Source organism: Salmo salar, chromosome ssa01, assembly GCF_905237065.1.
Source record: "Salmo salar chromosome ssa01, Ssal_v3.1, whole genome shotgun sequence".
NCBI lineage: Eukaryota > Metazoa > Chordata > Actinopteri > Salmoniformes > Salmonidae > Salmo > Salmo salar.
Genome location: NC_059442.1, coordinates 32,191,711 through 32,218,022, shown reverse-complemented (window position 1 = coordinate 32,218,022; position 26,312 = coordinate 32,191,711). Strand labels below are relative to the sequence as shown.

General features: G+C 43.7%; 1 protein-coding gene across 4 annotated transcripts in view; it reads left to right on the top strand.

The window, feature by feature from the left end:
• Positions 1-23,600, top strand: part of rock2a (rho-associated, coiled-coil containing protein kinase 2a) — a 45,659-nt gene extending 22,059 nt beyond the window's left edge. The window contains exons 2-31 of one of the 4 annotated variants that reach the window (XM_014192157.2): positions 4,134-4,215; positions 4,293-4,393; positions 4,529-4,666; positions 5,374-5,634; positions 5,851-5,995; positions 6,189-6,327; positions 8,031-8,122; positions 8,302-8,461; positions 8,661-8,724; positions 13,538-13,626; positions 13,763-13,811; positions 13,938-14,073; positions 14,231-14,322; positions 14,448-14,694; positions 14,785-14,891; positions 14,988-15,144; positions 15,277-15,622; positions 15,763-15,832; positions 15,958-16,061; positions 16,328-16,514; positions 16,852-16,945; positions 17,051-17,145; positions 17,278-17,469; positions 17,673-17,841; positions 18,507-18,577; positions 18,679-18,767; positions 20,323-20,401; positions 20,523-20,787; positions 20,982-21,195; positions 21,791-23,600. In XM_014192157.2, coding sequence (XP_014047632.1) covers positions 4,134-4,215; positions 4,293-4,393; positions 4,529-4,666; positions 5,374-5,634; positions 5,851-5,995; positions 6,189-6,327; positions 8,031-8,122; positions 8,302-8,461; positions 8,661-8,724; positions 13,538-13,626; positions 13,763-13,811; positions 13,938-14,073; positions 14,231-14,322; positions 14,448-14,694; positions 14,785-14,891; positions 14,988-15,144; positions 15,277-15,622; positions 15,763-15,832; positions 15,958-16,061; positions 16,328-16,514; positions 16,852-16,945; positions 17,051-17,145; positions 17,278-17,469; positions 17,673-17,841; positions 18,507-18,577; positions 18,679-18,767; positions 20,323-20,401; positions 20,523-20,787; positions 20,982-21,195; positions 21,791-21,860 — 4,104 coding nt within the window. In that variant the 3' untranslated portion in view covers positions 21,861-23,600. Of the gene's footprint in view, positions 1-4,133; positions 4,216-4,292; positions 4,394-4,528; positions 4,667-5,373; positions 5,635-5,850; positions 5,996-6,188; positions 6,328-8,030; positions 8,123-8,301; positions 8,462-8,660; positions 8,725-13,537; positions 13,627-13,762; positions 13,812-13,937; positions 14,074-14,230; positions 14,323-14,447; positions 14,695-14,784; positions 14,892-14,987; positions 15,169-15,276; positions 15,623-15,762; positions 15,833-15,957; positions 16,062-16,327; positions 16,515-16,851; positions 16,946-17,050; positions 17,146-17,277; positions 17,470-17,672; positions 17,842-18,506; positions 18,578-18,678; positions 18,768-20,322; positions 20,402-20,522; positions 20,788-20,981; positions 21,196-21,672 lie in introns of all 4 variants that reach the window. The other 3 variants (XM_014192160.2, XM_014192141.2, XM_014192150.2) reach the window with 3 other exon arrangements.
• Positions 23,601-26,312: the final 2,712 nt, after the last annotated feature.

Genomic DNA, 26,312 nt, shown 5'->3' with positions numbered 1-26,312 from the left:
AGCTAAGGACCCTGGGACTAAATACTTCCCTCTGCAACTGGATGCTGGACTTCCTGACGGACCGGCCCCAGGTGGTAAGGGTAGGCAACAACACATCTGCCGCGCTGGTCCTCAACACCAGTTCCCTTCAGGGGTGTGAAACAATTTGGCATGGGTCCCCAGATCCTCAAAAGGTTCTATAGCTGCACCATCGAGAGCATCCTGACCGTTTGCATCACCGCCTGGTATGGCAACTGCTCGGTATCTGACCGTAAGGCGCTACAGAGGGTAGTGCATACGGCCCAATACATCACTGGGGCCAAGCTTCCTCCCATCCAGGACCTATGTACCAGGCGGTGTCAGAGGAAGGCCCAAACAATTGTCAGACTCCAGTCACCCAAGTCATAGACTGTTCTCTCTGCTACCGCACGGCAAGCGGTACCAGAGCGGCAAGTCTAGGTCCAAAAGGCTCCTTAACAGCTTCTACCCCAAGCTATAAGACTGCTGAACAATTAATCAAATGGACACCCGGACTACTTACATTTTTACACTGCTGCTACTCTGTTTATCATTTATGCATTGTCACTTTACCTCTACTTACATGTACAAATTACCTCAACTAACCTGTACACCCGCACATTTACTCATTACCGGGACCCCTGTATATAGCCTTGTTATTGTTATGTAATTCTGCTGTGTTACTTTTTATATTTATTTTATCTAGAAAATATTTTCATTTTTATTTCAAAGGACCCCTTTTTTCTCCCAATTACAGTCTTGTCCTATCGCTGCAACTCCTGTACGGACTCAGGAGAGGCAAAGGTCGACAGCCATGCGTCCTCCGAAACACAACCCAGCCCAGCTTCTTGACACAATGTCCAAGTAACCAGCCGCACCAATGTGTCGGAGGAAACACAGAGTCGCTAGTGCGAGATGGGACAAGAACATCCCCGCCGGCTAAACCCTTAACTAACCCGGACGACGCTGGGCCAATTGGCCAGCTGCGACAGAGCCTGGACTTGAACCAGGATCTCTAGTGACACAGCTAGCACTGCGATACAGTGCCTTAGACCACTGCGCCACTCAGGAGGCCCCCAGTAAATATTTTCTTAACTCTGTTTCTCAAACATAAGCATTTCATGTTAAGGTTTACACCTGTTTTATTCGGTGCATGTGACAAATAAGATTTGATTTGATTTGATGGAAGTTTGAAAGAAGGGTTCTTAATCTCCCCGGGTGTTACCCACAAACACGCATGTATATCTTGTTGTTTTTGCCATGGATGGCCATGGATGGCTCTTGTCCAATGGCTGTCCAGTAATGCATGATTGACATGTGTGAGCAGTCAGGGTTCTGCTCTGTACCTGACAAGATGCTCTGGGATTTAGGCTGCTTTTTCCCCCCGAAAGGATGAGACTTTATTTTACAGTCATGTTGCAAAGGGTATTTATAGGAAGATATTTCATAGGAAAATATGTGGTAATAATCTAATCTTATGTTGACATTTGTGAAGTAGCAGGTCTTCCTGGTAAGGATGGACTACTTCACAGGCATCAACACAAATGTAGGTGCTTTTTGTAATTGCACATTACACATGCTTTTTTCCAGTGAACCCAAAGATACCACACTCACTTCATTTTGGTTATGACTAATCAGCCATTTTACAGTGATGTTTCTAATTAAATGACAGGTAAATAGTTCACAATTTCTACAGTCCACTAGTTATAAAGTGTAGCTTCACTTTTTGTACTCATTGCCTATTGAGTAGGGATAGGCGGGCTGCGTGGAGTTGTCTCTCTCTACAGAGGAAATGACTTGCACACTGAGGTACCGGCTTCATGACACAGTGAAATTATCTTCTGAGTTCTGGGCGGGGTGGATCATTTCCTGTATTGCTGAGCTCTAAGGGGAGATGAGCCGTGTCAATGTGAGCGTCAGCGTGTGTCTGTTTGTGTCAGAGTGAGCGTGTGTCTGTGTGCTTCTTCTCCTCAAATATTAGTTCTGTGTGAGGTATGTTCTTTATTGGGAAGTGGAGTGGAGATGATGAAACAGCTGGCACCAAGCTGTATAGTGTACACTGACTTCTGCAGAGTAGATAGACGGACGGACTGGGGGGTGAGAAAGAGACATACATACAGTTGAATTCGGAAGTCTACATACGCTTAGGTTGGAGTCATTAAAACTCGTTTTTCAACCACTCCACAAATTTCTTGTTAACAATCTATAGTTTTGGAAAGTTGGTTAAGACATCTACTTTGTGCATACAAGTAATTTTTCCAACAATTGTTTACAAACAGATTATTTCACATATAATTCACTGTATCACAATTCCAGTGGATCAGAAGTTTACATACACTAAGTTGACTGTGCTTTCAAACAGCTTGGAAAATTCCAGAAAATGATGTCATGGCTTTAGAAGCTTCTGGTAGGCTAATTGACATCATTTGAGTCAATTGGAGGTGTACCTGTGGATGTATTTCAAGGCCTACCTTCAAACTCAGTGCCTCTTTGCTTGACATTTATGGAAAATCAAAAGAAATCAGCCAAGACCTCAGGAAAGAAATTGTAGACCTCCACAAGTCTGGTTCATCCTTGGGAGAAATGTCCAAATGCCTGAAGGTACCACGTTCATCTGTACAAACAATAGTACGCAAGTATAAACAACATGGGACCACGCAGCCATCATACCGCTCAGGAAGGAGATGCTGTCTCCTAGAGATGAACGTACTTTGCGAAAAGTGCAAATCAATCCCAGAACAACAGCAAAGGACCTTGTGAAGATGCTGGAGGAAACAGTTACAAAAGTATCTATATCCACAGTAAAACGAGTCCTATATTGACATAACCTGAAAGGTCGCTCAGCAAGGAAGAGGCCACTGCTCCAAAACCGCCATAAAAAAGCGAGACTACGGTTTGCAACTGCACATGGGGACAAAGATTGTACTTTTTGGAGAAATGTCCTCTGGTCTGATGAAACAAAAATAGAACTGTTTGGCCATAATGACCATCATTATGTTTGGAGGTAAAAGGGGAAGGCTTGCAAGCCGAAGGACATCATCCCAACTGTGAAGCACGAGGGTGGCAACATCATGTTGTGAGGGTGCTTTGCTGCAGGAGGGACTGGTGCACTTCACAAAATAGATGGCATCATGAGGAAAGAAAATTATGTGGATATATTGAAGCAACATCTCAAGACATCAGTCGGGAAGTTAAAGCTTGGTCTCAAATGGGTCTTCCAAATGGACAATGACCCCAAGCATACTTCCAAAGTTGTGGCAAAATGGCTTAAGGACAACAAAGTCAAGGTATTGGAGTGGCCATCACAAAGCCCTGACCTCAATCCCATAGAAAATATGTGGGCAGAACTGAAAAAGTGTGTGTGAGCAAGGAGGCCAACAAACCTGACTCAGTTACACCAGCTCTGTCAGGAGGAATGGGCCAAAATTCACCCAACTTATTGTGGGAAGCTTGTGAAAGGCTACCCGAAGAAACATTTGACCCAAGTTAAACAATTTAAAGGCAATGCTACCAAATACTAATTGAGTGTATGTAAACTTCTGACCCACTGGGAATGTGATGAAAGAAATAAAAGCTGAATTAAATAATTCTCTCTACTATTATTCTGACATTTCACATTCTTAAAATAAAGTGGTGATCCTAACTGATCTAAGACAGGGATTTTTTACTAGGATTAAATGTCAGGAATTGTGAAAAACTGAGTTTAAATGTATTTGGCTAAGGTGTATGTAAACTTCTGACTTCAACTGTAGGATCTGAAAGGTTATAGGAAGGTCTGTTGTAATGTTATTCTTGACGTATCTTCATACGAATATCTGTTGGTGTCAGAGAATGACAGCTGACAAATCCACTGCCCTACATTCTCTGTGTTTTATGCTTGTTATGAGTTATGTCAATTCCACTTCAATGTTATGGAATTTTTATTAGATCATATTTTATGCCCAAATCCTGAATTAAATTAAATGAACTGGACACATGTTATACCCAATTTTTGTGGCACTTAAATGTCCTCATTGTATTGGGTAAAAAGTTTAATTACACCCCAAAAATAACGCTCCCACATTCACTTTGCTTGATTGCATATTATGTTGGTTTATCTTTTCCAATGAATGAGTTTTCTTCTTTCTCTATTTCAGGATTCTATCAATGCCTTCGTTCTAGATCTAGACTACCCTGCCCTACGGAAAAACAAAAATGTAGAAACCTTTTTAAACAGATGTAAGTATGTTTGGTAATAGTACAGATGTATGTGTGAATGTGTGTGTGGATGGCTGACTCCTCTCTTCTCCATGCAGATGAGAAGGTGATGGGGCACCTACGGGACTTTCAGATGAAGTCTGAGGACTTTGACAGGGTGAAGGTGATCGGCAGAGGGGCATTTGGGGAGGTTCAACTGGTGAGATGTATTTATTTTTGTATTTCATCAAGATGTGAAACATCTGCGTATTGCGTAAACCACTTAGTTTTGACTCTCCCTTTGTGTCTTTTTCCGTCTCTCTTTCTGTCTCTTTAATTCCTTTGTTTCCCCCAGGTTCGACACAAAGCCTCTCAGAAAGTGTACGCCATGAAGCTGCTGAGCAAGTTTGAGATGATAAAACGCTCTGACTCAGCCTTTTTCTGGGAGGAGAGGGATATTATGGCCTTCGCCAACAGTCCCTGGGTCGTACAAGTAAGACCTCACACACACACACACACACACACCTATATACTCAACCGGGATTCGACGGACCAGGCAATGTTTTTCCACTCCTCAGTTGTCCAGTGTTGGTGATCGCCTGCCCACTGGAGCCACTTCTTCTTGTTTTTAGCTGATAGGAGTGGAACCCGGTGCAATAACCCATCCGTGACAAGGACCGATGAGTTGTGCGTTCTGAGATTCCGTTCTGCACACCACTGTTGTTCTGCGACCTCTCATCAACAAGCTGTTTTCAACCACAAGACTGCCGCTGACTGGATGTTTTTTGTTTGTCACACCATTCTCGGTAAACCCTAGATACTGTTGTGTGTGAAAAGCCCAGGAGGCCGGCCGTTTCTGAGATACTGGAACCGGCGCACCAGGCCACGCTCAGTCACTTAAGTCACTCGTTTTGCCCATTCTAACGTTAAATCGAACAGTAACTTAACATCTTGTTGCCTGTCTGCCTGCCTTATGTAGCAAGCCACGGCCACGTAACTCACTGTCTGTAGGAGCAAACCATTTTCGTGAACGTGTTGGTGTACTTAATAAACTGGCCACTGAGTGTATAATATATTGTATAACAAGACAGGACAAAAACATATTTTAAAACGATCTACACAAACCATATCAAACCAGAATAGTGTGATGGAAGATAACCCTGTAACTTGTATTGTCTTTGCTTTCTGATCTGTGTCTAGTTATGCTGTGCCTTCCAAGACGACCGTTACCTTTACATGGTGATGGAGTACATGCCTGGAGGGGACCTGGTGAACCTCACCAGTACCTACGATGTGCCTGAGAAGTGGGCCCGGTTCTACACGGCCGAGGTGGTCATGGCACTGGATGCCATCCACTCCCTGGGTTTCATCCACCGTGACGTCAAGCCTGACAACATGCTCCTGGACCGCCACGGACACCTCAAACTGGCCGACTTTGGAACCTGCATGAAGATGGACTCTGTGAGGACCACATTTTCCACTTATTCCAGCTGTGCAGTGTGCTAAAGAGAGCATTACTCACAATACTTACAGCGGAATAGCTTATGTCTAGCTGTGCTCTAAGTTAACACTTATTTGATAAGTGCTCATTAAAACTTAACTGTATATACTTGATGATTCATACTTGGTTGGCTTGATTGAGAAAGTGTATCTAACTGAAGGATTGACTGGTTACAGACTGGGATGGTGCACTGTGACACAGCGGTTGGCACTCCAGACTACATCTCTCCTGAGGTTCTAAAGTCGCAGGGTGGAGATGGTTACTACGGACGGGAGTGTGACTGGTGGTCTGTAGGGGTCTTCATCTTCGAGATGCTAGTCGGTGAGTTGGGCTTGTCTAAATCCTTGGTGTTTATGTTCCCGGTCTTTGTTTGTCTCAAAAATAATGACTCAATCTTAGTTTACACTAACTGAAGATATATCAAGTCTGCCTATAAAAAGATATTGAAGAACTTGTAAGCAAATTGCTTATAAGTAAACATAGTGTAATTATTTCTGTGCTATGTTCCCATTAGGTGACACACCATTCTATGCCGACTCCCTTGTTGGAACATACAGCAAGATCATGGATCACAAGAATTCCCTCAACTTTCCAGATGACGTAGAGATCTCCAAAGACGCCAAAAACCTCATCTGTGCCTTCCTGACAGACAGGTAACAATGATATTAAGAATATTAACCACAGTTACAGGTTTAAACTTCAAGTTACAGTTTGCAAAGTCATTTTTGTAGCAGTCTGACCGATATCCAGACTATATTCAGATGGAGCTATCCCAGCTTTCTCCCTGACAACCAACATACAGTTGAAGTCGGAAGTTTACAAACACTTAGGTTGGAGTCATTAAAACTAGTTTTTCAACCACTCCACAAATTTCTTGTTAACAAATTATAGTTTTGGCAAGTTGGTTAGGACATCTACTTTGTGCATGACACAAGTCATTTTTCCAACAATTGTTTACAGACAGATTATTTCACGGTATCACAATTCCAGTGGGTCAGAAGTTTACATACACTAAGTTGACTGTGCTTTCAAACAGCTTGGAAAATTCCAGAAAATGATGTCATGGCTTTAGAAGCTTCTGGTAGGCTAATTTACATAATTTGAGTCAATTGGAGGTGTACCTGTGGATGTATTTAAAAGGCCTACCTTCAAACTCAGTGCCTCTTTGCTTGACATCATGGGAAAATCAAAAGAAATCAGCCAAGACCTCAGGAAAGAAATTGTAGACCTCCACAAGTCTGGTTCATCCTTGTCTCCTAGAGATGAACGTACTTTGGTGCGAAAAGTGCAAATCAATCCCAGAACAACAGCAAAGGACCTTGTGAAGATGCTGGAGGAAACCGTTACAAAAGTATCTACATCCACAGTAAAACGAGTCCTATATCGACATAACCTGAAAGGTCGCTCAGCAAGGAAGAAGCCACTGCTCCAAAACCGCCATAAAAAAGCCAGACTGTAGTTTTCAACTGCACATGGGGACAAAGATCATACTTTTTGGAGAAATGTCCTCTGGTCTGATGAAACAAAAATAGAACTGTTTGGCCATAATGACCATCGTTATGTTTGGAGGTGAAAGGGGAAGGCTTGCAAGCCAAAGAACACCATCCCAATCGTGAAGCACAGGGGTGGCAGCATCATGTTGTGGGGGTGCTTTTCTGCAGGAGGGACTGGTACACTTCATAAAATAGATGGCATCATTAGGAAAGAAAATTATGTGGATATATTGAAGAAACATCTCAAGACATCAGTCAGGAACTTATAGCTTGGTCGCAAATGGGTCTTCCAAATGGACAATGACACCAAGCATTCTTCCAAAGTTGTGGCAAAATGGCTCAAGGACAACAAAGTCAAGGTATTGGAGTGGCCATCACAAAGCCCTGACCTCAATCCTATAGAAATTTGTGGGCAGAACTGAAAAAGTGTGTGCGAGCAAGGAGGCCTACAAACCTGACTCAGTTACACCAGCCCTGTCAGGAGGAATGGGCCAAAATTCACCCAACTTCTTGTGGGAAGCTTGTGGAAGGCTACCCGAAACGTTTGATCCAAGTTTAACGTTTAACGTTTGATCCATTGCCTTTAAACAATTTAAAGGCAATGCTACCAAATACTAATTGAGTGTATTTAAACTTCTGACCCCCTGGGAATGTGATGAAAGAAATAAAAGCTGAAATAAATAATTCTCTCTACTATTATTCTGACATTTCACATTCTTAAAATAAAGTGGTGATCCACAGGGAATTCTTACTAGGAGTAAATGTCAGGAATTGTGAAAAACTGAGTTTAAATGTATTTGGCTAAGGTGTATGTAAACTTCCGACTTCAACTGTAAGTCTATGGCCCTTTATTTGGTTTTTAGGGAGGTGCGACTGGGCCGCAACGGGGTGGAGGAGATCAAACGGCACCCCTTTTTCAAGAATGACCAATGGAACTTTGACAGCATCAGAAACAGTAGGTGTCTCTGCCGTACAGCCAAGTGCATTTTATTTATTTATTTGATCATATAAGATCATCCTGGTACAATAGAAAACATATTACATATGGTTACCTAGAAATTACATAAATAACATCAATGTTTCCTTCTTTCTCTCCCTCCCACCTCTCCTCCCACTCTCCCTCCCACTGTTTAGCGGCGGCTCCTGTGGTTCCAGAGTTGAGCAGTGACATTGACACTAGCAACTTTGATGAGATAGAAGATGACAAGGGTGACGTGGAGACCTTCCCTACTCCTAAGGCTTTTGTGGGAAACCAGCTTCCTTTCGTCGGCTTCACTTACTTCAAGGAAGACCAGTAAGTCTTCAGACTTCATGTCTTACTATCACAGTCCTTCCTCATCATGGACAGTATTTTTTACTTAGTAACTCATGTGTAGGGGATGTCTAAGTTTCACACAAGCTTTGATTATGTTAAAAACTCTGAAAGTGTGTATTAATGTGTGTATGTGTGTGAGCTGTTAGTTCATCATCAAATACCAATGTGTTTCCTCCAGGTTACTAAGCGGTGTGAATAACTCTACAGTTGTGACCGTGAACTCAACAGCCTTGAAAGGAGAGGTGGGTACCTACTTGCCTGTCATATACCTATAGTTCTCTTTCAATTATTTGTTTTGATATCACATGTGGCGGATTTGCAAGGATCACCTACTCTCGTAAGAACCTATCAAAAGCATCTGTTGGAGACACGGGTAGAGTGGTCAATGAGGTGAGCCCCTCACCTTCCTTAAAAGGAGCCACTCTCCCGCCCTCTGGTTATTCTCGCTTCTCTTCCTCATGAAGATAATTAACATTACTCTCTAGTGCTCAGATCGACTGGATGCCTGTTTTCCTGCTTGACTGCTCACAAGTGAACCGTGAAGGATATCTCTGCCTAGTGTAGGTCTCGAGAGGTTGAGTACTGACCAGAAGGTTTTCGTTCTGTGTAGAAATTACTTTTCTACTTCTGTCTCTGTTGGTAGCTTGCTTCCCGGCTAGCTATTGAGAGACTGTTAGCCCACTCTGCAAGGCTAACTTGGGAAGCTCGCCGTACCTGCAACACGGTAGCATCGCTAGCTCCCTTTTCTCATCTAGATTAAGCTACGTTCACCCATTGCGTTAACTAGACCGTCCGTCTCAGCCTCATGGCTCCTTCAGTCGCAGGAGCACACTATCTGAAGGCTAACTTTGCCCCTGCACGGTTTCCTTTAGCTAGCACTGAGCTAGCTACGGTTACTGCTAGCTAATGCCACACTAGCCTCGTGGCTATAGCGTTCTACTTTGCTCATTATTGCTAGCTGTTAGCCGCAAGGCTTCTAACTAGCTAGCTTATTACACCATTTACACAATATATTTTTGGCTAGCCACCAGCCGCAAAGCTTCTAACTATCTAGGCTACACCATATACACGTTACTCTTACAACCGGCATCTTGCTGTCCCCCTAGGAAGCCTTGTTCCTTAATGGCAGAATACAATGTCTGGTAGAGGGGGGTGAGGGATTTTAGAGCCCTGCTGGCATTGAGGGCTATAGCCTGGACCATGGTGGGAAGGATCTTCTCATCCACTATGGCTCTGTTGAACAGGGGCCCGAAAAAACAATGGCCACTATTATCCCGTCCTAGGCAGAGCCATGCCCAGCACTTGAACCCCCACGTTCTTGTGCTTGTGGTTCCATGATTGCGGGGAAAGGTTCCAAACCTCTGTGCATCAATAAGGAACATCCCCATGAGAGGCTCGACGACCCTGAGTCCTGTGAGCACTGCAAACTGCTGACAAGGGCAGGTCTGAAGAAGAAGCTTTAAATGTGCTTCTATATCGGTAGCCCCTCTCTCCTCCAAGCCAACAGCGACAGCTGTGGCTCAGCTCCCCTCAACCATGCCCATTTGGAGCGAGGCCTCAACTCCCTCCCTTCACTGTCTGACTATGTAGTGTCAGGGGAAGGCGAGTTAGGGGATGACGAAGGAACTAATCTCACGGATATCCTCGAGATAACTCAGGAGATGGGGGCTGACCTCGTTCTCCCGCCCTCTCAGGCCCTGAGAGCAGTGGAACTGCCCCTCCTCCTTTGGAGTTTGGGCTCCTTCATCTCTGCAAACAAGCCGCAGCCAGACTCGGCATTGAGTGGCCGTCTCCTGTGGGATCTCAGGGTCTGTTAAGGGACTCCTTTCTCATACAGCGTCAATTTAAAATACCTGCTCCACACATTACCAGTTTGCCTTAGGGAAGCTAAGAGCTAGTGGGATAAACCCCTAACTAGCTAAATTCTTGCTAGGGGTATCCCGAGCCTGGACATATAGAAGAATCCGAGTTTAGCAACCCTCCCACGGTGGAGCCGTCACTGGCTGACCATCTCAGCCCCTTGCGTCATGTTACTAAAGACCTACTGGATGCCCCAGTGACACTCAAGGAGTTGTTCGGGCTCGCTGTTGCCGCCATGCGGCAGAAGTGTGACATGCACAAGAATAAAGGCGAAGCCCGTGGCAGCCGTTGGTTCCTGCATCTCGCCTCACTGCTAGGAAGGGGTAATAAGCTATCCTTGGGGGACTGAGGTCCCTGGTGACGCAGCAGTCCGGCTAGGCCCCTAAACCACTCCGGCTAGGCCCCTGAACCAGGCCAAACCTGTAGGGAAGCAGGCCAAACCTTACACTGCAGCCGCAACAAAGATTCACCTCTCTAACCCTCCTAAGGGAGATAAGAAGGGCTGGACAACCTAGGGCGGCTTAGAAGGATGGTGTGCAAGGCCTATGGCTCTCTGCCATACCGTTTAATGTTTTCTGCTCGTTCCCCTCTCCAAGTTTCGCAGCAGTGGGAAGGCAGGGCTGCGTTGCGACAACCCTATTCTCAGGCCCCCCCCCCTCCCGCCTTCTCAGATTTTCTGGAGGGGCAGTAAAGTCAGCACGTGAGCCCCCCCTCCGGTCTCACCGACATACGGAGCAGGACGGCATTCTGTCTTTCGACATCCACTGTGGCCCTTTTTGCGTATTGTGTGAGGAATTTTTGCCTCTGACTGCTATGGCACAAACTATCACAGTCAAGCCAGCTCTGGTATGCGTCGATGCCGCTTTTCCCACCAGAGGGCGCTGCGACTTTATATAACAAGGAAGGGGAACTCGAACCACATTTGCTTCCTTGTTCTACAGGAGAGTAGGTTTCCAGGGCTCACTGTGAAACCCCCTTAGCCCTTTATATGATTCTGAGGGGTGTTTTTCCCCCCCTCTACATTGAGCTAGAGATCAGTCAAAATAGTGGGATGGGGCGCCCTCACCAGGCATCAGAGCCCCAGACTGCTATCTGGTACTCCTGAGTCCACAAAGCTTCGGCTTTTCTTCGTCCAGTTTTTTACTGCGATTGGTTCACGCAGCCGGGCCACTGCTTGCTTTGCCTCCCCATCCTACGGTAGCGAGTGGCTGAGGAGATATCTTTGCTCTTAACAACCCTCCCCATGGAGCAGGGCCAAGACATACCAGTTATGTAGCTGTCCTACTGCCCAGGATTAGGAATACTGCACTGCAGTTGTTTCCTTCTTCCTACAGCTATATTGCCTGACGTCTTACGTCATGGCACTGGCTACTCCAGAGAGAGCCCTCTTTCCGCATCTATTTAGGCTGCAGTCTGGTTGAAGCAAAAACCCTATGAGGGCCCTGGGAGACCCTATCCCAAAAGACGGTGACCATGCCGTTTGGGGTGGGAGAGCTGACACCAAGGAAAAATTGGGTGTAGAATCCTATTTACCAAGTCGGCTTGTTGTTGTGTGTTCTATGTGTGAGAAATATTCCTCTCGAGGCGCATTCAAGTTACAAGTGCCATAGGGAGGGAAACTTGCATTTCGACAAGCAGCACAACAATCCTTGCAATCGTCTTTCCAATCCTACTAGTTTCTCAACTCCTAAATATGCATGAACTGCACAATTTTAAATCCTGAGTTATTTTTTGGGTTCAGCAGCAGCATGATTAAGCATGTGAGTGCATAGGGGAGAGTGGGGATAAATGTAACACAGGTCAATTTTAGGGTAACTTGGGGAAAAACACCACCCTACCTCCATTTTTTCGGAGTGATTCAAATAATTGTGATGAGACAGATTACATGTTTTATTTTAGCAACATTAATGGCAACCAGGGAAAGTGTTGGAGGGAGGGTGGGTTACCCCGGGTAGCAGTTTATCCCAAGTTACCCTAACAGGTAGGCCTACATTATATTCACTGTGTTGATATCATTATTTGGGGACACAACATTTATTAACATGATTCTAACTAGTTAAAAGATCACATTTGGGATCTGTAATGATTAGCCCTATAGGGTAAATGCAGATAGGCAACCCCATGCTTCAGCCTATTTATTTATAGCCATTCTGCTACATCAGCTGAGCTACAGGTGATCATTCTTATTGCTAATAGCATACCTGATCATATGAACTATGCATAAGCTATATTCATGTTCCATTATGTTAATCATTTTACCCGTATGTTATTAGGCTCATTTCTGGAGGTGGAAATTCTGTTTTAGATGGTGTCAGCATAATTTTATTTTCATTCATTTTGAAGTTTTAATGTCCTTTTAAAAAAATCACCAGAATTTATCTTCTCCGTCCTTTATACATGGAAATTCTCCAGGGTGGGTCCCCGGACCCCCAAAACAGGGTTGAATGGGTGGTCCCTCTCCCCCCTTGTTTTAGTGGTGCGGGGTCCCCCACTGCTACATATTTTTCTATAGGAAACACTGCCTCTCCTACAGAATAGTTTACCTATTGGACACTGTTCTTGGGGCATATCTCATTAATTGGGAGAGTGGCTCCTTTTAAGGAAGGTGAGGGGCTCACCTTATTCGCCACTCTACCGGTCTGTCTCCAACAGACACTTTACATAGGTTCTTCCGAGAGTAGGTGATCCTAGCGAATCCCCCACGTGAGATATCTCACTCATAATATCAGAGAACCGGAGTTACAGAAGTTACCTAAGTTATGTAATTATATTTTCTAATGCAACACTATAATAACAATGTCATAACAAGTCATAATAATATAATTCCTTTGTTTGGCTCAAGAGTTATACACAATAATCTGTCAAGTTCTTAGCGCTACTGAAACACTTACGAGGCTTTCCTTCAGTAGCTAAACAACAAGCTAATCCCGTGAAAGCTGTCAGCTCATTGACTTCTGTGCTGACTGAAATTGTTTTGCAGAGCAAATTAAATGTATTTCTTATCTGTTGCAGGATATTGTGATGTTAAGTGTTCTCTCTCTCTTTAAACAAAGCTCTTCTGAATTGATTTCACTTGATTATGGCTTTGAAAAAACAAGGTAAAATTGTGGTAAAATGATACGCTCTAGTTTTAGAGCAGAATCCAGGTGAAGTGTATTGTAACAGTTGCGCCGCCTCCTTCCCCTCTTCCTCAAGTCGGCCAAGCTACAGAAGAAACTCCACCAGCTGGAAGAGCAGCTCAATAATGAGATGCAGACCAAAGATGAGCTGGAGCACAAGTGCAGGTAGACACGACATGCCCTGGCCTCATACACACACAATACACCTACTACTATTACTGACTTGCTATGTGAGTTAGTCATGTTCTTTATGATATGGGGCGATGAGAATAGTACCATGGACTATGTTCTCTTCCTGTAGAACTTCCACCAGTCGTCTAGAGAAAATCTCCAAAGAACTTGATGAAGAGGTGAGAACTTTGGAGCTACAGTAGCAATATAGCATACCACTATAGCACACAACTGATTAAAAAATGTCAACCAAGAAATAATTAGTTGTGCACTTCCAACACTGACCTTTGGTGGTACATTGACAGACGAGTAGCAGAAAGGCTCTGGAGTCGAGTCTGAGGCAGCTGGAGAGAGAGAAGGCTCTACTGCAGCACAAGACTGTGGAGAGCCACCGCAAGGCCGAAAGCGAGGCCGACCGGAAACGCTGCCTGGAGAACGAGGGTGAGACCGCTGGCTGAACACACACACACACACACACACACACATACACACACACACACACACACACACACACACACACACACACACACACACACACACACACACACACACACACACACAGTATACTTTCATATCTAACTTGTGATGTGATCTGCAGTCAACAGCCTCCGAGACCAGCTGGACGATATGAAGAAAAGAAATCAGAACTCGCACATATCCAACGAGAAGAACATTCACTTACAAAGACAGGTGTGGTTTTTCGCTGTATAAAATAACTTGCCTGTGTGTTTATGTGCATGTGTTTACATTTGTGATTGGAATGCACGTGATTGAAATGCACATTACAAAGTGTGACTAAGTGATTTGTTATCCAGCTGGACGAGGCCAATGCTCTATTGCGTGCGGAGCAGGAGGCGGCTACGCGGCTGAGGAAGGCCCAGACGGAGGCAGGCAAGCAGGTGCAGGCTCTGGAGGCCGGGGGCAGAGAGCTGCAGGACAAGTGCTGCCTGCTGGAGCGCTCCAAGCTCACTCTGGAGAAGGAGTGTATCGGGCTGCAGGCAGCACTGGAGGCTGAGAGGAGAGAGCACAGCCAGGGCTCAGAGACCATCGCAGACATGCAGGGTTAGTGGGGATTTTGTTTGTGTGGGAGAGACTGTGTGTGTTTATTCACAGTATGATTTAGCCTTTGGTGACATTTCTCTGTCTCTGTAGGGCGAATCTCAGGGCTGGAGGATGAGGTTCGGCAGGTGAGACAGGCCCTATCCAAAGCAGAGACAGAGAAGAGACTACTACAGGAGAAACTCACCGACCTGGAGAAGGTAAACTTCCACACCTTCTTATGCTCTCACCCTCTCTATTTTATGCACTCTCACTTTCTAACCTTCTCTCTCTCTCTCTCTTCTACTCTCCCGTAGGAGAAGAGCAGCAAGGAGATAGACATGACGTACAAGCTGAAGGTGTTGCAGCAGGGGCTGGAGCAGGAGGAGGCGTCGCACAAAGCCACCAAGGCACGGCTCGCAGACAAGAGCAAGATTGAGTCGATCGAGGGCGCTAAGTCTGAGGCCATGAAGGGTAAGGCCCTTCCTGAGTTATCAGGTATGACAAAGGACAGGAATCCGTCTTCGGTAAAGAAACTAGACTGTGGTCAGCAGGGTCAAATCCAATTCAATAAATAATTATTCTCCCTCTCTCCCCTTCCCCCAGACATGGAGCAGAAGCTGCAGGAGGAGAGGGCGTCCAAGCTGCGTGTGGAGAACAGGATGTTGGAGCTGGAGAAACACAGCAGCATGCTGGATTGTGACTACAAGCAGTCCCTACAGAAACTGGATGAGCTCCGCAGGCACAAGGAAAGGCTCACCGAGGAGGTGAAGAACCTGACTTTGAAGATCGAGCAAGAGACCCAGAAGCGCAGTCTGACCCAGAATGACCTGAAGGCCCAGAACCAGCAGCTCAACACCCTGAGGACCTCTGAGAAGCAGCTGAAACAGGAGGCTAACCACCTGCTGGAAATCAAACGCAGCCTGGAGAAACAAAACCAGGAGCTACGCAAGTCAGTCAACATTCAGACTCTTTTTTTTCTCATTTTTTAATATTTTACCTTTGAATTTTTAGCAAGTAATAACGCTGAGAGAAAGTGTCAACACAATAAAACAATAAACTGAAAGGATTCATTTGCATTTGTCTCCACAGAGAAAGGCAGGACTCGGACGGCCAAATGAAGGAACTTCAGGACCAGCTAGAGGCTGAGCAGTATTTTTCTGTAAGTCTGCTGCAACAATTAATTTGATTGTCTTTGAGAGAGGAATCCTAACTTGAGATAACTTACACCCTGTGTATACATTATTGCATTGAATTTGTGATTGATCATCTTTTTGTGTTGCCCAGACGCTGTATAAGACCCAGGTGCGGGAGTTGAAGGAGGAATGCGAAGAGAAGAGCAAGCTCTACAAGGACATGCAGCAATCCCTTCAGGAGTTACAAGAGGAGAGGTGAGTACAAGGAAATGGCCTGGCCCTGCACTGTTTACTGACACTCTAGTCTACAACTCCAGTCCTGCTGAACTTATAAACATCTGCCCAGAGATCCAGAAGAGGATGGGTTTCTTTAGGGTCTGGTTCAAGCTTTCTTCCTCCTTACGGAGTTCTTGTAATATACATCGTTATTGATTTATTTACACAAACAACACAAAAAAGAACAACCAAAACCCATGTTCAATGCTACATTATAAAGACATGCTTGACCTGTGACCGCTCAGGGACTCCCTGGCGGCGCAGCTGGAGATCACGCTGACCAAGGCGGACTCGGAGCAGCTGGCTCGCTCCATCGCTGAGGAGCAGTACTCCGACCTGGAGAAGGAGAAAATCATGAAGGAGCTGGAGCTCAAGGAGATGATGGCTCGGCACAAGCAGGAGCTGGTCGAGAAGGACATTACCATTGGCTCGGTGAGTCAGCCCTGGTTCTTCTGTTTCTGGAGGGCCGTAGTGGGCTGCATTGGGCGTGAGCTTTTGTCCTGGCTTAGTGCTTTCGAAAACACAGAATTCAACTGATCGAATAATCATCAAGAACTTGATACACTTAATCAGGTGTGCTTGTGTGCTTGTACTGGGCTGGGACTATGGCCAGGACCAGGAGTGAACAACAACGGAATCGACTATTGTAACCAATAGATCTGTGAGTCTGACTCTGAGGTGACGCCTGCTGGGCCTTGAGAATGCTTGCTGCAGCTGAATACTATCAAATTGCATTGGTCTCACTTTTTGTCTGCTTTTTTCTGCCCAGCTGGAGGAGGCCAACCGAACCCTCACTAGCGATGTGGCCAACTTAGCCAATGAGAAAGAGGAGCTCAACAACAAACTCAAGGAGACACTTGAAGGTAAGTTTCTGCCTCCAGCCTGTGTGGTTGGTAAAAAAGAATAATATCTATTTCTGTTCAACATTAGATTGTAACATTCTATTCTTCTATTTGTGATGTGTTCAGAGCTGCAGACGTCCAAGGATGATGAGCAGCAGATGAGCCAGATGAAGCTCACGTTTGAGAAGCAGCTCCAGTCAGAGAGAACACTAAAGACCCAGGCAGGCTGATTTAATGTCATTTCTTCTAGCTTTACAATGTTGCGTAGCAAGGAAATCGTGTTGAAGACACTTGGCTTTGTCTATTGTTTTAGATGCTCATCATGACTATTTCTTGTCTTGTGTGTTTCTCAGGCTGTGAACAAGCTGGCGGAGATCATGAACAGGAAGGAGGTACGTGCAGCAGGCAGTCGGCGCGGCAACGACACTGATGTGCGCAGGAAGGAGAAGGAGAACAGGAAGTTACAGCTGGAGCTGAGGTCAGAGAAGGAGAAACTCAACTCCACCATCATCAAGTACCAAAGAGAGATCAATGACATGCAAGCGGTCAGTCCAACCATAACACAAACTAATACTAACCATCACACAACCACCTGTACAGCATTATCATTAATTACCAGAGGGAGATTAACGACATGCAGGTGGTCAGTCACACCAAGAGAGTTCAACAAAGTTAACAGGGGCCTCAAACTAACAATATACAGACATTTCAAATGTATGTTTCCTTTCCCCCTGTTTGTATCAAATAGCAAATAGCAGATGAGAGTCAGGTACGCATCGAGCTGCAGATGGCCCTGGACAGTAAGGACAGTGACATAGAGCAGCTACATAACCTCCTCAGCTCTGCCAACGTCTCCTCCCTGGAATCAGCCAGCCTCAGCAGTGGACCAGACTTTGACGCGGATGACGCCTACACAGGTAAGGAGGACCCGTTTGTGTGCATTCAATCACAATGTACAAGCAGTCCTGTTCACAGCCGTGTACCTCGTATGTATGTTTATATTGACTTTTGGTTATTTTTGGTGACATGCTCTGTCTTGTCCTGGTGTGCCACCTATCTTTCCTTTTGTCTTTGGCATCTGATTGTTTTTGACTTGTGTTGTCCAGTTACCAGTACTCACTATAATAGGCTACTTAAAACATTTTCGTACATTTACATTTACGTCATTTAGCAGACGCTCTTATCAGAGCGACTTACAAATTGGTGCATTCACCTTATGATATCCAGTGGAACAACCACTTTACAATAGTACATCTATATCTTTTTTTTTTGGGGGGGGGGTTAGAAGGATTACTATATCCTATCCCAGGTATAATAGGCTACTGATTACTGTGATGATTTATACATTTATTGATTTATTTGATTGATATCTTGTCCATCATGAAGGGAAACCTCTCTGGAGCTGAAACATAGACCATTAAGAGTGCTGCGATCATTTGATGCATCTACAGTTTACATTATTTTGTGCATTGAAATAGAAAATGCTGTGTTTCCTGGGAATATGTACGAACTGTGAAGCATGTAGATCTATCACAACATTGACCTGCTGTTTTAATGTTTCACCCCTCTTTCACTCTCTTAGAAATGAGACTAGCGGGATGGCTCTCGCTGCCTGTGAGGAACAACACCAAGAAGTTTGGATGGGAGAAAAAGGTGAAGATAAGATTTACAACCTGGCTTTACTGATCAAACATTCTGTAGTTAATATTGTTGATGTGCTACAGTTAAAAGTATTGTTTCTTGTCTCTTTTTAGTATGTGGTTGTGAGCAGCAAGAAGATTCTGTTCTATAACAGCGAACAGGACAAAGAGCTATCCAACCCCTACATGGTGCTGGATATTGAGTGAGTAACGACTATCTACCTGCTCCTCTTACTTCAATTCAAATCATCATGCTAATACAGATACGCTTGCTCTTACACCAGATATACCCTGGCATTATGTGGCTGAGCGATGAAGAGAAACTGAAATGTTTTTTTTGTCCATTGTGTATTTCCGTTTGCGGAATATTTAGATAAAGCCTGGAATAAAAGAAAAAGGGCTACCTATAATTAAATTTGAAAAATATTATGCTTCTATGTGGTAAATGGCATGTGTGTACTGTATATAGATTGTGTATAGGCTTGTCTCCGACATGAATCTTCACTTTGCCATACTGGGTTCAAATGCCTTCTGTTTAATTTTTCTGTATTTATTTATGTGTGTGTGTGTGTGAGATATATATATATATATATCACACACACACAGTGTATATTTACGTATGTGTGTATGTATGTACAGTACCAGTCAAAAGTTTGGACACACCTACTCATTCAAAGGTTTTTCTTTATTTGTACTGGTTTCTACATTGTAGAATAATAGTGAAGACATCAAAACTATGAAATAACACATATGGAATCATGTAGTAACCAAAAAAGTGTTAAACAAGTTATGCAAAGCTGTCATCAAGGCAAATGGTGGCTACTTTGAAGAATCTCAAATATAAAATATATTTTGATTTGTTAAACACTTTTTTGGTTACTACATGTTTCCATGTGTTATTTCATAGTTTTGATGTCTTCACAATCAATCAAATGTATTTATAAACCCTTTTTACATCAGCCGATGTCATAAAATGCTATACAGAAACCCAGCTTAAAACCCCAAACCGCAAGCAATGCAGATGTAGAAGCACGGTGGCTAGGAAATACTACCCAGAACGGCAGGAACCTAGGAAGAAACCTAGAGACGAACCAGGCTCTGAGGGGTGGCCAGTCTTTTTCTGGCTGTGCCCGGGTGGAGATTATAACAGTACATGGCCAAGATGTTCAAACGTTCATAGATGACCAGCAGGGTCAAATAATAATAATCACAGTGGTTGTAGAGGGTGCAACAGGTCAGCACCTCAGGAGTAAATGTCAGTTGGCTTTTCATAACCGATCATTCAGAGATAAAGACAGCAGGTGCGGTAGAGAGAGAGAGAGTCGATAGCACGTCACTATTATTCTACAATGTAGAAAACAGTACAAATAAAGAAGAACCCTTGAATGAGTAGGTGTGTCCAAACTTTTGACTGGTACTGTATATGTATGTATATTTTTTACTGCTCAAAGGATATAATTATTGTTTGGATAACCTTATTTACTATTATGTATTGATTTTTATTTTTAATTATTTCACTCTTTATGCACTGCAGAGAACACCAGAAGAAGAATTATCACTGATTTATCACAGTGAATTACTGTAATGTTTGTTTATGTATCAATTAATCCCATAAGGGATGGGTTGCCAACTGGCGATTTGACACAAAAATATAATTTCATTCCTTCATACAAAATGTAATTCAATAACTGTAGTTAATATTTTTTTACCTTCAACATCAAAAATATTTTTGTTCTCTTCCTTTTCTTGTCTTTTCAGTAAACTCTTCCATGTGCGGCCTGTCACTCAAACAGACGTTTACCGTGCTGACGCCAAAGAGATCCCCAGGATATTCCAGGTCCCTTGATTGTTATGGCTCTTTGTTCATGCATTTATTTAACGATTCATGTGATGGGGCTGGTTCATACTGTTGATGATGATTGACAATTACAATGATGACCTTTTCCTTCTCTCCTCAGATTCTGTATGCCAATGAGGGAGAGTGTAAGAAGGAGCCAGAGTTCCCAGTGGAGCTGGCCAGCGGAGAGAAGTCCAGCTACATCTGCCACAAGGGCCACGAGTTCATCCCTACGCTCTACCACTTCCCCACCAACTGTGAGGCGTGCACCAAGCCCCTGTGGAACATGTTTAAGCCTCCGCCCGCCCTGGAGTGCAGGCGCTGCCACATCAAGTGCCACAAGGACCACATGGACAAGAAGGAGGAGATCATCGCGCCCTGCAGAGGTAGGGATGTGGGGGGTATGGTGTCGTTGCTTATAGCAGAGCAGGGTTACATAGATGCATATAAAGACATTGTCAGGGACATATCAAGGAAAGGTTAGGGGGTTGAGGTGTGCACCACTGTTTTTTATGTTTGTTTGCACAGTTATTCTCAGTTATTAAACACAATACAAACCCTTCCCTTTGTCCCACTGTAGTGAACTATGACGTGTCCACGGCCAAGAACCTGCTGCTGCTGGCCGTGTCTCAGGAGGAACAACAGAAGTGGGTGGGACGTCTGGTCAAGAAGATCCCCAAGAAGCCCCCGGCCCCCGAGCACTTTGCCCGCTCCTCGCCCCGTTCCTCCATGAAGGTCCAGCCCAGCCAGTCCATGAGGCGGCCCAGCAGACAGCTGCCCCCCAGCAAGAGCAGGTAAGACCACAGGCCAGACGTAGACAGTAAAGCTAGGGCTCTGGTGGTTGGGAAAAATGGGAACCTTACACCTATCAAATACTTAGACGTGACTAGTGCTAGGTGGATTTGGGCAATGCTCATTACCACTTTCCGCTTTCAGATTGCTCGACTTTGGCCTATAGGACTAACATTAGGCGTTACATGATATCGATGATGATATTGATGATGCGTTTGATTTCTGATGAGTAGATAGGGTAAAAGCCTGGGTAAATCCCTAGGAAGGCATGTTGTGCAGTGAGTTTGGTTGTATTGAAATAGGACTTGGATATTCCCTTCTAAATATTGTTTATTCCTATAATCTATTGGCTGCTTTCTTGGACCATGCCCAAGAGGTGGTTTGTGTACCTGAATTTGAGAAAATAAATGTTCATGTGTTCTCTTATTGTCTTCGTAGTTGTATATGTCAGGAAATAAGATTTTTACGTACACTTTTAGGTTTCCAGGAACGCCTACCACACTACTGAATCTGATCATGATCAAACCCTAAACCGTAAACCCTTTCTTATATCAGCCTCCTCCTGAACCCTGTGTGACCTTTGCCCTCTGACCTCAGTCCAACTAGATCACACGCCCCCAGGATGCGACGAGAAGACTCCAAAAGTGGCCATCGACACAAATCATGACTTACCTCTTCTGTGTGTGTTTCAGTTTGACTAGTCATTTTAATGTAAAAGAGAATGTGTTATAATATGATGTTTTGTACATTTATTTACAATGACTTTTGACGTTTTGCAATAAAACATGCAATCCATTGTGCAGAGTTGTGTGGCTCTGGGTGGTTGAATGTGTGACAGCTGCATGCTATGTGGGGTGATGCGTGCTGTGCCGCAGGCAGTGTCGCGGAGCTGTGGGTTGGTTTGGAGAAACTAATACTGTTTCCCTTTTTCTCTTTCTCCAGTTAACCTTACTTGGGAATGTGGTTCAGGATCGAGGTGGTGGGTGTTTCCTCCTAACACGCAATCAAAAGACTGATAACAAACAATGTTCCACTTGGCATTTCCTCCTTGCACAACTTTGATTCCACTTCACTCTTCCAGAAGACTTCTCTTCCCATTTCCACCGTGATAGTCCTATAGTATTTGGCTTCGAATGATCAGTTATGTCCAGTCACTTCAACTGCTAGTCACCCATGAACGATGTGCCAACACACCTACCTGTCGTCTGTGTGCATATGAAGAGCAACTTCTCTCCAGGTTCCTTTAGGAGAGGGGCGGTTGGATGTCAAGGTCATGGGAAGGGGTTTGGCTTTGGGCTTTGTGTATCCCGATGTTCACTCAACACAGAACAATAGCCTCAATTACGCCAAACAGAGGGTTGAAGCACTTACCTTGACAACACTTAACCAGAAATCCTCATTGGAAAGCAGAGATCAAGAAATAAGCGATTTGAGGTGCTCTGCCAACCTAAATGCTTGTGGCCGAGGCAAAGACATTTTAATAATACAGTTTACAATTACAAGCCATCATAAGTATCTACTGCAGAACACTACGCCCACAAGAGAATAATACTGTAAACTGGTAGGTGGATAGAGCTGAAGTTCAGATGCTAACACTGACCTTATAGCACTTCACCCTGGCATTGCCTTAATGTACTTACCACGCAGCATGACAATTATTAGAGGGAAATGTTTACTGCACCAGCTGAATGCATTGGTGCACCATTATGCAGCATTAATATCATAGCTTGACTCCTTCATTGTTTGAATGTACGTCTGGGCAAACCAGAGATGAAACACAAGCATTGTATTACTTAGAAATGATACTGTTTATTTTCTATTCAAAATCTACTTGATGACCCCTCCACCATCTTCTGTGTGATGTTGCATGTGTTTTATGTTTTGCCCCTAAGGCCTCAAAGTGCTGTTGACTACATGCCTTTCCTTTGGTGAATGCACCCGTAGTAAGAATGTTTTTTATTCCTGTGAACAAGTGGGGAAAAATCGAAAGTTTACTTATTTTTGTTGAAAAAAAGAAGGAAAAGTTTCTGCAAATGTATTCACAAGCTGAAAGTATTGAACAGTAACATGCAATAGAAGCTTTTTGAATGTTTTTCTCAGATATTTTTGTAAAGAATTCCTCTTTTGGCACGTTGTGTGTATCTGGCTCATATTACAGGTGGAGAGTGATGGTGTGCTTTGAGTGCTCTCCTTTATCCAAGAAGCTTCTGAAAAGCACGTTTTATACATATAAATATACACGGTATATATTTTACATGACGACATACAGTGCACATTGTATTATTTATACTGCCTTGTCCACTTTGTATTTAAAGGCGCATCATCCAGACTGCATGTTTGATATTGCTAGAGTAAAGTTCATGATAACCTGTTGAACAATAAATAAATGTATGTGCCTTCTGGTTTATCTCATTGTGAGGTATGCTGTATTTTCTATAACCACATAACATGTCAACTTTCAAGTCGTTTTACCAGCATATACAAGTACCAGCATATACAATCTTTTTAAATAGGGGTTGGTTTATTGATTCAGGTGTTCAGGATATTAAATTGACAGTAGCAAAAGCTCGAAAATATGCACACAAAATCTGCATCTGAACAAATGTCTGATCCTGAAAACACCTCCACCCACATTAACACTACCTGTTCACTCATTTGAAAATTGTTTTGGAAAATGGCAGTACAGCACCCCTTCCTTTTTCAGTATGATAATTGGGTTTCCACCTGTCCGTTTGTCACCAGCACTGTCCAGTTCTCAGCCTCACATTTGGGTGAAATGTTGAAATAAGCCTCAATGTCCAGTAAAAACCTGAAAGATGAAGTGCGGGCTAAATGTCCAGTTTGACAGAGCAGAGGTAGAATCAACTGTACTTGTCAGGATTGTTTGTGACTAGCAGACTCAATCTTGCTTCTTTAGCACTTCTCTTCCTGCTCTCCTGTAGTACCAAACCGTAGACAGCACCCATGAATTCAGCAGTATCATGACAATAAATCATACCAGAACTGTGGACAGAACAGAGACATCAGAAATTCATGTGCAGCAATCCACACTATGTAATGACATGCAATAGCACAGACATTTTCATTCCATGATGTAAATCCAGTCAACTCCTGATAAATGCAATGGTTTGGGACTACGCTAAATGCTATCCAAACTTGTGAAACAAACGTCTATAATAAATTCAGATTTGATCCAGTCCGGTCCATCTGTAGACGTTAACATCAAGGCCAGAGTGGACTGAGCAAATTTCTACTTTCATGGATGTATGGTGTCAGTCGGCGCTCATTGGGTGAGGATGCTGGTTACAGTAAATGGAAATAGAGGGGGCTCATGGGTATGTGTCGGTAAGAGCTGGGAGAGGTAACATTAAATGGAGCGTGAGAGGGAGGGGTTGTCCAGACTGTTTTAATACTCTTGCTTTTACCACCAGACAACAGAAAGAGAAAGAAAACTGTTAGGCCTATGATCTGAACATAACAGTACGCCAGTGGAAGGAAGGACAGTAGCAGGTGACCCAACTGTGGTTTGTGAATACTATGATTTCCCATTGTAGCCAATTCAGTTGCAGTAATTCCATTACTGATTGTTTTGTAATTCCGTTAACGATTTGGTAACGGAATTACAAGTTTTAATCACTTAATAAACAAAATTGATATCAGTAAAATCACTATAACTAATTGGTAGATCTACCATTCCTTGGTACTTTTGTGAATTTTAATTATCCTCATGAGGGAGAGAAATTAGAATATATCTTAATGATATGTGGGTAACGGAACAAGGCAATATTTCTTAAACTTACACAAGGTAAGCAATTTCTCCAAAACAAAATATACTGTCCGTGTTGATATTAGTTGGCAGGGTTCTTTATATCAACGTTATTGTATTTTGATGTATTTCTGATACTTTTTAAGACTTTTCTGGTAGATGTTTTCTAAGATCTATTTTTCATTTGTTTATCCAGCAATCAAAGCTTTTGCTTATGCCTAATATTTCAGATGGAAAATGGTTGAAAAATGTATCTATGCTTATTTTACTCACAAATATAGACTCGTCGCTTTGATTTGACACCTAATTTCATATCCTTCTGTAATGTTTTACACATTCAAAAATCTCTCAGCCTATCACACAATGTTATGCAAATGAGTTACTGTATGTGCCACTTGGGGGCTCCCGAGTTGCGCAGCGGTCTAAACCACTGCATCTCAGTGCTAGAGGCGTCACTACAGACCCTGGTTTGATTTCAGGCTGTATCACAACTGGACGTGATTAGGAGTCCCATAGGGCGGCGCACAATTGGCCCAGCGTCGTCCCGGTTAGGGTTTGGCCGGGGTAGGCCGTTATTGTAAATAAGAATTTGTTCTTAACTGACTTGCCTAGTTAAATAAAGGTTAAATGAAATAAATATTCCCTGGGCTGTCCTTAATCTGATGCTGAATGAAATCTGATAAATACGTGCCCTGGCCCCTGCAACAAGGATATTTCATATCAGAGCAGCACTGCGACATGGTACATGTCATCATGATTGAATGGTTTGGTGTCATTCTTGTGTGAACTTTAGAGGAAGGTCTATTTACTTTCTTCTTACTTGAGGGCTGGCCCACAGATTGACGAGGTCGTTCTTTTTTTTTGTAGCTAAACTGACCAAGACACACTTCCAACAGCACATAGAACCTCACATAATTCTGCCCCAAAACAATGACAATTTCAACCAGTGGCATATGGGCTTTTTAGGTTAGCGCTGATGCCGCCCTGTGATAAGAAGTGCACACTGTGCCAAATCCAGCGAAGCAAAATATTTATCTTGTCCATTCCCAGCGCTCCTCTCCAGGGTGCTGTTGGAGAGACGCGTCGCTGCAGCGCTCCACAACATTCCGTCTTTTCTGTAGCCTAGAGGCTGGAGATAAAATGTATGAGACAAAAACTTTACATTATGCAGGTTTCTCGGATCAAATAGCCTAACCCAAATGGCTCACAATCAAATACAAAACTGCGCTGAAATGTTAACAAACAACATATCCTAAAAACAGTACAGGTCAAAGTAAGATGGACAATATCTAATGGACAATCAGGCTACTCAAAACCGCTGTCCAGGAGTTTCATCCCATGGGCTAAATTGTC